General features: G+C 38.8%; 2 protein-coding genes across 2 annotated transcripts in view; one reads left to right on the top strand and one right to left on the bottom strand.

Moving 5' to 3' along the window:
- LOC127801674 (tubulin-folding cofactor D) overlaps positions 1–4,157 on the top strand; it is a 58,018-nt gene extending 53,861 nt beyond the window's left edge. The window contains exons 15-17 of the mRNA XM_052336997.1: positions 2,172–2,216; positions 2,785–2,970; positions 3,202–4,157. Of these exons, the coding sequence (XP_052192957.1) occupies positions 2,172–2,216; positions 2,785–2,970; positions 3,202–3,489 (519 nt within the window). The 3' untranslated portion in view covers positions 3,490–4,157. The remainder of the gene's footprint in view (positions 1–2,171; positions 2,217–2,784; positions 2,971–3,201) is intronic.
- Positions 4,158–5,141: 984 nt separating this feature from the next.
- The window catches only part of LOC127801370 (methionine aminopeptidase 1A), a 39,384-nt gene continuing 30,511 nt past the window's right edge, over positions 5,142–14,014 (bottom strand). The window contains exon 17 of the mRNA XM_052336398.1: positions 5,142–5,399. Coding sequence (XP_052192358.1) covers positions 5,325–5,399 — 75 coding nt within the window. The 3' untranslated portion in view covers positions 5,142–5,324. The remainder of the gene's footprint in view (positions 5,400–14,014) is intronic.

The raw sequence follows: 14,014 nt of genomic DNA, 5'->3' as shown, positions 1-14,014 counted from the left end.
TAAACTTGACCCCAAATGATATGAAAATTTACACGCCATGCACCAACATTTTAAAATAAAACAGTTAATGCAATGTAGCAAATATCGACACAATGATCATAAGCAAAAGCCTTGTAAAACAATTTATGTCTAGGAGGGTATAACCGCTCACTAGAACCCACCACAAGCACCTAAAAACACTTCCAAGACAAGGAAAAGTTGGAATCAAACCACTCACCTCGAATATATTCAGATTGCCTCGATCCTCGTGCAACGCCTCGGTTTGCGTGCCAAATCCCAAATGCTTGAACTTATACTCAACCTCGAGCCACAATACTTCCTAAACACCATATTTAATTAAGGAAGCATTAAAATCCATTTTCCTCAATTTTCCATAATTTTCTCCCAATTTTCTTCTCGATAATTCCAAAATAATTATTTATTCAACTATTTTCCGAAATATTTCAACACAATAAATCCTAAAATAATTAATTAAAAATACTGGAAGAAGAAATACCCAAAATGCCCATTTCACGCGCCCTCACGCGCCCTGCGCATGAAGGCTGGCGCGTGCAGCCACGTGCGTCGTCTTCTTCCTCAAAATCGGCCGGCGACGACCCCTCCGATGACCGATCTGAGCACACCCCCTTCAAGCCCTCGATGATTCGATCCCATTGGCACCATTTTTAGGCCGAAAGGCCACCGGAAAGTGGCCCAAACGGCCAGTTGCAGGTCGGCGGTGGCGGACTGCCTCCAACCCTCGGCCAAGTTCGAACACCCCTCAAACATACACCAAAATGCTTCAAATCGATCCCAAAGTGATCCTTGATTCCTCGCGACCAAAAGCCCCTTAATCACTCGCTCAAAAACATTCAAAAACTTGGTCGATTTATGCTTTAAAAGCTCGAACTCGCGGCCTCCTTTTATACCCGAAAATCGGCTAAAATCCGGCCAATCACCGACCAACCCTTGCTCCCCAAGACTCCTATGGCCGTATACGACCTTCCCCAAGCAAGCCTCGGCCGTCCCATCACCGGAAACGACGGCCACGTGCGGTGGCAGTGTGGCGGCCGTTTTCTCCCTCGCATTCACATTGCAAAATTTTGCTAAATTGCATTTTCACCCCCTGATTTCTTCATTTGACATTTTAGCCCCTACCAATACACCCCTGATCTTTCCAAATATACCACTAAGGACCACAAGTCTTGTACTATTCATTTCATTCTTGAAACTTCCGAAAAATTATCGTTTTGACCTCCCTCGGGTAAATTTAGAAAAACTGCACTTAGGCCCGACTGATTGATTTGACCTTAAATCCATTTAATTTAACCCGAAATCTCTTAAGGGTTGTTCTATACATAAAATATTAGTCCCTAACATGCTCCGTTGACTTTTCGGATGTCTCCTATGTCGATTCGGTTTTTTCAGCCCGGCCAACAGCTGTACCGAAAACTGTTCCTGATCCAATTTATTTCATCACTAAAAATCATAATTCGAATCACTTGTCGATATTATACCATTTTCCTTGGCTATCTAAGGTCCGGGGTACTCCCTCGAGCCACTTCGGTCTTTTAAGACTGCAATAGTGTGTCCTAAAGCCTTATTCTTTTGATAATTCCACTTGTACCATTCATCAAATATTATTTATGACCTCAAATCATTCCTGGGTATTACATAACATGAGGGAAAACGGAGGCACTATAAATGATTTTAGGAAGACAAACATGTAGGTAAGTTCCGTCCCTCTTTTTGGAGATTTTATGTTCTCAGCGAATAACTTTGAAAACTTATTATTAATAAAAAGCAAGTTTGGCAAAATGTCTTCACAAAAATACATATGAAAAAGGAGGTGCAGAGGAAGTAGGTGGAGGCCAAAAGGCCAGTTCACCATTGCCTTTGAAAATTCTTCTGTGTAAGCAAGAATCCTTGGCAATCTTGTTTGCAAGATGTACATCTTTGTTTACCTTTCTGTGTTGCATTTTACTATTTTACTCTCAAATGGGCTGGACCGGTTTCTAGAAATTGCTTGTGGCTAGGCCTTCCCCACCTTGTGGGACTGTGAGTGTTGTACTTGTGGCTGTGCATTCCCTATATATATATATATTTATTTATTTCTTGTGTTCAGTCATTTGATGGATTGGAATTTATAAATAGTGCTTAATTATTTTAATTAATTGACTTGTTTGTTTCAGACTATTGAAATTCTCTTCAGCAAAAAGGTGTTGTTGAACATGGGGGTATGTATCTTTTTTTCTACCCTGGTTAATTCTCTTATATTTAGTTTCTTTCTGTTGACTCATTCTATATTTTTCACTTGTTTCTCTTATTTTTATTTGTATTCATGTAATTAGGTCCATTAAGCTATATTTGTAATATCTGCATGCTATTTTTCTAGTATAAATACGGACAATCTAATTGGGTGTTCAGTATTCCTTGATTCTGTATATGATAATTCTAGTTTAATTCCTACTGTTGGTGCTTAAGTTTGGTTTACTTTCATGAGATTTCCCAAGTATTTTATCATTTCTTTAGTTATCATTGTTTCTCTAAGTTAAAAATGGGTTCTCTTATGCTGTCTCCTTGATTAATAAATTCTTCAATCTTCTATTTTTCTGCCATTGGGAAGTAATATCCCAGTATTACATGAAAATTTTAGTCAGAAAAAACTAGGTTAACCGTCTTCATGTTTTACGAATAGCTAGCAACATACCTCTTTAAAGTATGGTTATCTAATATTTTTTCTATAATTTGTGGTATGAACTTATTAATTTCTTTCCTAACCTGGTTCTAGATATTTTTTCCCAGGCCCAGACTCCAGTGTTCTGTGTTGGTGTTTTGGATTCTCTCAGCATTGAGTTGAAAGCCTCAAAGGACTTCTCTAAGTTGTACGCAGGAATAGCAATACTTGGTTATATTGCTTCACTACCAGATTCCATTGGTGTCCAGGCTTTCTCTCATCTTTTGAGTTTCCTTGGCCATCGATACCCCAAGGTTTGTGTGCACATTATTTTCCATAAATGTACTGTGATCTATAGATAGTCCGTTACATTATATTTTTAAGAAGCTCTCCATGATGAGGAGGCTGATTTTAAATTCTGGCACCTAAAAAACTATAAAGAAATGTGAACAAGAAACAAAAAGGTTTAGAGGCAGCATTTACACCAAAGTAAAATAAGAAGTGGATGTCTGGTTATTAATGCTTTGCAATTTGGCTGGGCCCAGATACGGAAGGCTGCTGCTGAACAGGTATACCTTGTTCTCTTGCAAAATGGAAATCTAGTAGCAGAAGACAAAATAGAGAAAGCACTTGAAATCATTTCCGAAACTTGCTGGGAGGGTGATGCTCTGGAAGCAAAGGCGCTAAGATTACAGCTCTATGATATGGCTGGTCTAGAAGCTGCACAGTTTCTCAAAACCACCTCAGAGACATCAAAGGATGGTGGAAAAAGGCCATCAGCTGTCGATGAGAATGCCTCCTACTCATCATTAGTAGGATCTGCTGGGTTTTGATGCCTCTGTTAGAGAACCCGTCTGTCTTCTTGTTGATGTCAATTATTATTCTATCATTATGTCTGTTATGCTCAAGTTACCCTCCAGAGAAATGTGAAGAGTGATTCATATTCATTTGCTCGCTGACGGGGTGAAGGGCAAAGAGCTGATCTGGAGAGTATTATGGGTTGGCTGCTGCTGAAGCCTCCGGTTCCTCACCCTTGATGAAGAGGAGTTACTAAATGCTCTTCTGCTGCAGCTGCATTGCATTTCCAGGCACCATGTTGCCAATGCTTGTCAAGGAGATGAGCGAATGCATGTTCGGTTAGCTTGCAGTTTTGAAAGCAGAGAAAGCCTGTAACCTTGTTGGTAAGTTGTGTTTGTGTAGTTGGCTGTTGGCAATTTGTAATTGTGCTCTTGTTTTGGAAGTTCTCCGGCTGCATCTGCATTAGGGAGTGTTTTTATCTTCAATGGGTGGCTCGAACCTGGTTTTGAATCAGCCTACTATCAGGCAGTAAGGTGAATTATGCTTGTGTACAAGCTCAGTTTTATTTCCGATTGAGTTCAGTTTTAATTTTTCAAGCCTGTTCAGTCAAAACACATATAAGAACTCAACTTCCCCGTGAGATCTAAAGATATTATGCAATAAATATAATATGTTTAGCCTTAAAAAAGTTTTATATTATATTGCATTCAACTTCACATGTGAAGATGTCAATATTTAGTGCATATATATAAAGTATAAAAATTAGTGATGGCTGAGATGGGTTTTGTGGGCCTTTGTGCCATTTATCTGGTTAAGCCTAAAATTTTATCCAAGTCCAGTTTTATGTAATTGGGCCGATGGTTGTCCAGTTTTAATTCATTTACATAATTCGGCTTACAATTGTATAAACCATATTCATCTAACAATGCCTACCCTGCTTTTGAGGCCCAGTTCCTTTACAAACTGAGCATCCAGTACATGTAGTTAGACTAAAATTTTGCCTAAACCCAGCCCATTTATCTAATGGAACTATAAATTTCTGCGATTACATCTGCTTAATTTTGTGTCCCAATCTTTATCCTATGGATGAAAAAAAAACTTAATTTATAACATACTCAAATAATAAATTTAATCTTTATTTAGATTTTATTTAAAAATATAAAAATTAAATTACAGCTATTAAAACTACAACTTATAAAAACAATAAGCTAAGAAGCTTTCATAAATCAAAGTTTAATTTTTGCCAAAATCCATGTTACTTGTATGATATTACAAACGATATAAATAAACATCTAAATAATACTTTTCCTAATTAAAAAAGTCCTTTTTCTTTAACAAATATAAGTTCGAATAAGTAAATATGGACTACACTTTCAAAACTGGAGGCAACGGAAACAAATAAAAGGGAATTTCCCATACATATATTTGTCAAAATGTAACCATTTTCATGAAGAAAAACAATAAAAAATTGAGCAGACGAAATTCATAACCAAATTCTTCTCTTTTTTTTCTTTGGTAGTTACCAAACCGAAGCCAAATTCTTCACCAGACAATAATATAGTTCAGTTCAATTTGGCCGTCCTATTCTTCACCTTTAAACACCACTATTCTCTGTTTAAAAACAAGACAATATAATTCACACCAAGAAAATTAGCTATCTAGTGTTTTCAGCGCAGAAACTTGAATATAGAGAAAGGCACCACTTTTATAAAAATTGAAAAGCTGAATTTAACCAAAATTTTAAGAACTCACACATAAAAAATACAACAATCGATAAGGGCAACAAAAGCAGCTTCCAATCTGTTACCCATATCATAGGATGATGTTATTGCTGACCTTCATTCCCCACCAACATCTATGGGGTATTAAACTAAGTCAACCATGGAAACACACTGGGGGATGTGGGTAAGCGTGCTGTCAAAACTTCAACCCCGGTCTCTGTCACCTGCATGAAAAAATACGCATGAATCTAAGACAATAAATTTGTTAACCAATTCTAAATGCTATTTATTTAACCAATTTCTACTGAATGTGCGCCAACCATGATTTGTCAAAATCTGGATGCTATGTAAGATTGAACATGGGATCTTCCTGATCGTATTGTATGATCATATAGAGAACTGTCTTTCAGGAAAAGGAATACAAGTGGCGATCTTATTAATATGGTATGTACTTCTACTTACAAAGAATAAAGCCTAAATTATACAAAACATATCAAGCATTAATCCTACCAGGTGGGGGTCAGTTATATGAATTCCAGCTTACCAATTTTCTCTATGGCCACACCTTTTGTAAGGCTCTTATGAAAAATAAAAACAAAAAGAGTAGAAATGTCAAAAGATAGGTAAAAAGCTCAATTTTTTATCCATAAAAGCAAAGACAGGCAGTAACAACAATGCATAAAAAAATGCATAACACTAATAACAGTTAGAAGAAGAAATGTTGCAACAGAAGTAGAATAAGAAGAATAAACATATCCACACCTGGTTTGTGTGGAAGCATCTAGTGTTTTGTTATGATAGTCGTTGTTGCTGTTATGTTTATAATTGTTGTTGTTATATTTTTGATTATTGATGCTGTAGTCATGTAAGTCTTGTAAGGCAGTGCCTCTCTATTGTTAAGTAAGCTGCATATATAAGCAGCTCACTATTTTTTTTTGTAGGTGTGATCTTATTTTGATTTTTAAGTAAAATTCTGCTTGAGGTATTTTTCTCCCTCGAGTTCTGTTTTCAATCTTGCCCTAGGGTTCATTACATGGTATCAGAGCCATTGCTCTTCTCTAATGGCCTCGAATCAAGTTCTTAGTTCATCCTCCTCTCCTTTTCGATCCTCATCCTCCTTGTCTTCTGCTTCTCAAACTGATTTCTCAGTAGTTGCTGAGGCATTTAGCTTTATTCCTATAAAGCTCAATTCCAGTAACTATATCTTCTAGAAAGCTCAAATTCTCGCTACAATAAAAGCGTTTGATCTAGTCTCATTTCTCAACAAAACACCTCCTCCACCGAAAAGCCTGTCCGATTCAGACGGAGGAGATGTTGTGGTCAATCCAGAGTACCTGAGCTGGATCCGATCCAATCAACTCCTGTTGGGATGGCTCTTTTCTACCATTGGCGAAGAGGTTTTAGCGCAGGTGATTCACTGTGAATTATCTGGCGAGGTATGGCTCTCTTAGGAAAATCTTTATGCTCGCCAAACAATAGCTAAGTTGTTTCAATTGAAGCAAAAGTTAAGATCAATTAAGAAGGATGACTTTTCTATAAATGATTACATCCTTAAAATTAAGAAAATCAGCCATGCTCTAGTGGCTATAGGAGAGCCATTAACTAACAAAGATTTGCTACTTGCGATACTAAATGGACTAGATCAGAATTATGAAACTGTTGTGAGCCTAATTACATATCAAATTGATGACATTGATTTGGAGAAGGTTCAATACTTGCTTTTAATACGTGAACAAAGGTTGTTGGTTAAGAATTCGTCACTAAGTTTCGATTCTATGTACTCAATTATGCATGCAAATGTTGCATCATTTTCTACACGGGAACAATACTAGTTTTGGTGATAATAATAGAGGAGGTTACTCTTTGAGAGGAAACAATTATATGAATAGAGGGAGAGGCTGAGGAAGAGCATCTAATAGATGAATTTATTGTCAGTTGTGTGGCAAAACTAGGGCATTTTGTAGACAAGTGTTATCACCGGTTTGATAAGAATTTCCAACGAAAGTACCAAATCAAGGTCTTGTTCGATCTAATGGTGGAAATCAGTATAATTCTAGAGCTTATATGGCCTCCTTTAGTGATTCTAATGGAGCCTACATGAGTGAGACAAGTTATATATTAGGTTCTCACTATGGCAGTCACCCTAGACCTTCTACTTTTGATAATTTTGTTGCTTACTCTTCATTTTCAGATCCCTCTTGGTTTGTCGATTTAGGGGCATCCAGTCATATTACCTCAAATCTGAGCAATTTATCCTTACATACTCCTTACAATGGTGGAGACAAAGTTGCTATAGGCAATGGTAAGAAGCTGCCCATTACTCATGTTGGTACTAGTCATTTGTGTACTTACCTTAAACCTACTTCAATCCTTTCAGTTTCTAATGTTCTTCATGTTCCAAGTATGAAGAAAAATTTACTTAGTGTTTCTCAATTAACTCGTGATCATAATGTTGTGGTTGAGTTTCACTCGGATATTTGTTTGATTAAGGACAAAGTTATCGGATTGGTGCTACTTTGGGGCCACCTTAAGGATGGGCTCTATAGGCTGCTACCAGCATCTTGGTCTACTATCAACAGGAATTCTGCCCAATCCCTAGAGCCTTTATCTATTGATTCTACCTTTCCTTCTTTGAATACATGCAATAAACAAAATGCATGTAATAGACATAATCATTTAGTCATGAGTTGTCAAATTTTGTAAGTGATGCTCAGAGCACCAATGATTGCCAATAGTGGCATGATAGATTGGGACACCCTTAAATGTACTAAAGCTTGTATTGAATAAAATTGGTGTGTTGTTCACTCTCAGATTTATCATTTTGTGACTCTCGTAAGATTGGAAAATTAAGCCAACTTCATTTTTTTAGCTGGGAAATTACTGCTACTAAACCACTAGAATTAGTTTATTCAAATCTTTGGGGACCTGCACCTATTGTGTTTGTTGAAGAGTTTAGATACTACATAATCTTTGTGGATGCATGCACTCGGTACACTTGGCTTTACCCCTTAAAACTCAAGTTTGATACCCTATAAATTTTCACTATCTTTCATAAGTTTGCTGAAATCCAGTATCAAACCAAGCTTAGAACCTTACAAACTGACAATTAGGGGGGGGGGGGGGGGGGGGAGAATTTAAAGGTTTCTTACCTTATCTTCATGCTAATGGCATTTCGCCTCGATTTACATGTCCACACACTCATCAACAAAATGGTGTGGCAGAGAGAAAGCATAGACATATAGTCGAGATGGGCCTAACCTTGTTATCTCTTGCCCAAATGCCTTTAAAGTTCTGGGTAGAAGCTTTTCAAACATCTATTCACTTGATAAATTTGCTACATGCTTCACCTATTAAGTTTAACACACCCTTTGAATTGCTTTATCAAAAGCCACCTAACTATTAGTTGCTACAACCTTTTGGCTGTGCTTGCTTCCCTTATCTTCGTCTTTATAACAAGCACAAGTTTGATTTTCATTCCACCAAGTGTATCTTTATTGGATATACTTAAGCTGGCTATAGGTGCTTGCATCCATCAGGGAGAGTGTATGTGTCTCGAAATGTGAAGTTTAATGCTAGTGAGTTTTCCTTTCCTATTTTGTTTCCTACTTCTTCTTCTATACCTAAAGCTATTCCATCTTCTTTGAGGTATTCTACGGACTTTCTTCAACCTCTTGTTTCTTCTCCTATTTCTTCAATGTGTCCTCGAGTAACACAGTCCCCTCTGGTTTCAACTCTTGTTGGATCTCAGTCTATCTCCACCTCTTTCCTCTACATCATTACCCACTCAACTACCAGCCACTAAATCTAACTTACCCAAGTATAAGGTTGCTCCAACCCCTTCAATTCATCCTATGCTTACTAGACTTAAAGCCAAACAACTTGTAACCTCTTCACCTCATGCCTTAGTGAGTAATCTTGAACCTAGCTCCGTTCGTGAGGCTCTTTTAAACTCACAATGGGTTAAGGCCATGGAAGAAGAGTACACAGCCTTGTAAAGGAATCCTACTTGGGACTTGGTTCCCTTTTCAAAGGATATGAACTTAGTTGATTGCAAGTGGGTATTCCGGGTGAAATATAATGCTGATGGGTCAATTCTAAAGTATAAGGCTAGATTGGCAGCCAAAGGTTTTCACCAAACACTTGGTGTAGATTATGCAAAGACGTTTAGTCCTGTAGTTAAGACCCCAACTATCAGAGTTTTGTTCTTGTTAGCAATGAACTTTGGTTGGGACATACAACAAGTGGATGTTCATAATGCCTTTCTTAATGGAGACTTGACATAAATAGTTTATATGGCTTAACCTATAGATCATTGGTCTCCTACTCGTGTGTCAGTTGAATAAGTTACTCTATGGACTTAAGCAAGCTCCTAGAGCTTGGTACTCAAAGCTGAGGGCTACCTTACAAACTTGGGGTTTTGTAAGATCTACATCAGATGCATCTTTGTTTATGTTGGATTATGAGGATATCCAAGATTAAGGCAATGGAGATTTGGTTAGGATTAATTCATAACCTAGAATTAGGATCTTATATATATCTTTCCTTTCTTCCTTATTGTTGATTATCTTTCCTTTCTTGTACCTTTCCTTTTTTGTTGTTGTATTTTCTCTCTATAAGAGAGCTATTTGTGTTCATAGTTAAGATATGAAAAAATATTGAGTTTCTCCTAGAGATTTTACATGGTATTAGAGCCTAATAGGCTGATACACTAAAACCCTAGTGCCTTCATTGCACCAGTCGCCACCCCTTCATTGGGTTCCTCTTCACCATCGACCTTAACCTATAGTGCCTTCAGGGCACTGTCTGGCCACCATCTCTGTCACTGCCATTGAGTTCGCCACTATCAGATCGGCTGACCACCGGAGACCCACCGTCGTCGGATCCTTCGCACGCCGCCACGGACCACTGCCTAGTTCGTCTCCGACCCCACGCGCCAGCGCGTGTGCCACCCTCTCGCCTCTAGCTTCTCTAGATCAGCCCTCTGACATTTTTTTCACTCATCCCTGGTGTTCAACTTACCTTCATCGCATCTGACCTCTTCCTCTCCAACTAGAACAGCCATGTTCGAACATTCAAGCTTGACTCCAGATCTGAAAACTGGAGAATCAAATCCAATGGTTCAATCAATGGAAGCCGGAACTGGATCAAGGACTGGAGAGCTGCCCGGAATCCACCAATCCTACCGATTAGATGGTAGGAATTATTTACAATGGGCCCAACTGGTACAAACATTCCTCAAGGGTAAAGGAAAAAACAACCATTTGATTTCAGCTCCTCCAAAACCAATAGATCCTGCACTTCCAGCATGGGAGGTAGAAGATGCTCAAATTGTTGGAATGCATGCAACCTGAGGCAAGTAAAAACTACATGTTCTTGGGTTCAGCTAGAGAGATTTGGGAAACCATACGGTAGACTTACTCCAAAATTCATGATGCATCAGTTATATTTGAGATTAAAACTAAACTTAGTAGCACTAAACAAGGGGGCATGAGTGTTATTGAATACTATAATAAGATGCATGGCTTATGGCTAGAGTTAGACCATTATCAGAATATTAAAATGGTATGCAGTGCTGATGCTGCAACTCTTAGTCAAATATTTGAAAGAGATAGAGTGGTTGAGTTCCTAGCAGACCTCAATTCAGAGTTTGATCAGGTTCGGGTGCAAATCTTAGGGAGAGAAAAACTTCCAGCACTCCATGAGGTTTTCGCTATGGTTAGAAGTGAGGACAATCGAAAGACAGCAATGCTTCATGAAGCTGGAACAGAAAGATCAGCCATGATCTCCAATCGAAGGGCTGTTGTAGTGACTGAAACTGGATCAGAAAAATCAGCCACGGTGTCCAACAAAGGAGGCGGATCAAGGATGAAAGCAGGAAGGGGAGAATTCCAGTCTCAGGCTGCAAATAAGGAGGCACTATGGTGCACCTTCTGCAATAAACCAAGACATACTAGAGAGACTTGCTTCAAGCTCCATGGAAAGGAAGTGGTTTTAAATTGTTTGGGAAGTTTTAAAAATCTGGCAGCCAAGAATCAGGCATATGTATGCAACAAGGGTCAAGAAGAAGAGGCATTAACTACCCAAAGTGAGCCTGCTCCAGGTGCTGATTTTTTAAACACAGAAGAGATCTCTAAGTTGAAGCTGTTCCTCAAGACCTTACAAGATGGTGCATGCTCTCTTGCACACAAAGACTCCTCAGGTAATGCCTTCATTCAGCATTTTTTCCAGCCTTTAAGATTGATAAACAGGATGTATGGATTCTAGATACTGGGGCCACTGATCACATGACACACCATTCCCATGTTTTTGATGCCTACCACTCTCTTTCCACCTCTAAACAAATCACAATAGCCAATGGAACATCTGTTCCAATTTTAGGCCAGGGTACAGTAACTCTAAACTCTCATTTTTCCCTCAAACAGGTTCTTCATGTACCTAGTTTATGAGCCAATCTTATCTCTATTCATCAACTAACCAAAGATTTGACTTGTCGGGCTATTTTTTCCCCTCATTTGTGTGAATTTCAAGCCATGACAACAGAGAAGATGATTGGTGCTGCTAGAGAATGCAATGGGCTGTACTACCTGATGAGGGAAGACTCTTATCCTACAAAGAAACAGCTTCCAATTGCTGCCTACTCATCTCAATCAACCTCCAATTATAGGGATGTATGGCTGCAACACTACCGATTGGGTCATCCTCCTTTCACTCTATTAAAATCCATGTTTCCTACATTGTTTGCATCTTTAAATCCTAGTCTTTTTCATTGTGATGTTTGTGTTCTGTCTAAGCATCATCATGTGTCCTATCCTCCTAGCAATAAAATCTCATCTACACCATTTACTTTGATTCACTCAGATGTGTGGGGACCATCAAAAATCCCTAATTGTTCTGGGGCTCGTTGGTTTATCTCTTTCATTGATGATTGTACCCGTATGACTTGGGTTTTTCTATTAAAAGATAAGGCCACCATTAGTTCAGTTCTTCCCACTTTTTGTAAAATGATTGCAACTCAATTTGGTTCGCCTATCAAAAGATTAAGAATTGATAATGCAAGAGATTATTTTAATCATCACTTGCATCAATATTTCCAACAAGAAGGAATAATCCATGAATCTTCTTGTGTTGATACCCCCGACAAAATGGGGTAGCTGAAAGGAAGATGAGACACCTCCTTAATGTGGCTCGATCTCTTCTTCATCATCACAATGTTCCTAAATCATTCTGGGGGAAAGTAGTCCTTACAACAGCCTATCTCATTAACCGAGTCCCTACCAAATTGCTACAAAATCAAAGTCCTTTACATTGTCTCTCCTTTCCCGATCAGTTCTTACATTCCCCTCTTCCCGTTCGGGTGTTTGGTTATATCCTTTGTTCACATTCCCAAACAACACCGTGATAAACTTGATCCTCGAGCACTCAAATGTGTTTTCCTTGGATACTCACCCACTCAAAAGGGGTACAAGTGTTACCATCCTCTCACTCGAAAATTTTATGTCTCCAAGGATGTCACGTTTGTGGAATCTACACATTTTTTTGGCTCATCCTAGGCTGGTCCCCAGGGGGAGACTTTGGTTCAAGATGACCACCCTTCTAGTGATAGCCCTTTATGTGATAGTGACATCTTCTTTCCTTCTGTTCAACCTATTCTTACATCTTTTCAGCCATCTAGCCATCCTATTATCTCTCCTTAATCTCCAAATAGCAGTCATGAATCAGCCCTCAATCAAGGAATGACTGAGAAGGAGCAGGGGCAGTCAGATACTCAAGAGCTGTCATCCTTTGTTAGGTATAAGGGATCTCCTTATGTATTCAAACCTAGACACCCCAGCATGCACCATCATCATCTCCTAATCAAGGTATGAATCCCATTCAATCTTCACCCTTAGTTCAACATGATGACCTAGACCTACCTATAGCCATTCGAAAAGGGAAAAGAAGTTGCACTCAACACCCATTAACCAACTTCTTGTCCTATCATTGTCTTTCCCAGAATCACAGGGCCTTCTTAATATCCTTGGACTCCATTGAAATCCCCAAGTCAGTTGAGGAGGCTCTAAAAGATCTGAACTGGAGGCAAGCCATGTTGGAGGAGATGAAAGCTTTGAAAAAGAATCATACATGGGACTTAGTGCGTCAACCACAGCGTGTTACACCAGTTGGCTGCAGGTGGATTTTCAATATCAAATACAATGCTGATGGGACCCTAGAGAGATACAAAGTTAGATTGGTCGCCAAGGGCTACACTCAATCATATGGCATAGACTATCTCGAGACATTTGCCCCTGTGGCAAAAATGACAACTGTGAGAATTCTTTTATCATTAGAAACTTATTTTGGATGGAGCCTACAACAGTTGGATGTAAAAAATGCATTTCTACATGGAGATTTAGACGAAGAAGTTTTTATGGAATTGCCCCCTGGATTTCAGGAAGGGGAAGCAGGGCAAGTGTGCAGACTAAGGAAGGCACTCTATGGGCTAAAACAGTCCCCAAGGGCATGGTTTGATAGGTTTTCCAGGGCCATGACAGATATGGGATATAATTAAAGCAGGGGTGATCATATACTCTTCTTCAAGCATTCAGACAAAGAGAAGGTTACCGCTCTATTGGTTTATGTAGATGACATAATAGTTACAGGGAATGATGCAGAGGAACATAAAATTCTCAAGGACAAGTTAGCCAAGGAATTCGAGATTAAAGACCTTGGTTCCCTCAAGTATTTCTTAGGGATTGAAGTTGCTTATTCGAAGGATGGAATATTTCTCTCCCAAAGGAAATATGTGCTGGACTTGTTAGCTGAGACAGGGGTATCAGGAGGAAGCGGATCTAATGTGCCG

The sequence above is a fragment of the Diospyros lotus genome, chromosome 5, assembly GCF_014633365.1.
Source record: "Diospyros lotus cultivar Yz01 chromosome 5, ASM1463336v1, whole genome shotgun sequence".
Taxonomy (NCBI): Eukaryota; Viridiplantae; Streptophyta; class Magnoliopsida; order Ericales; family Ebenaceae; genus Diospyros; species Diospyros lotus.
This window is presented reverse-complemented; position numbering and strand designations above follow the sequence as displayed.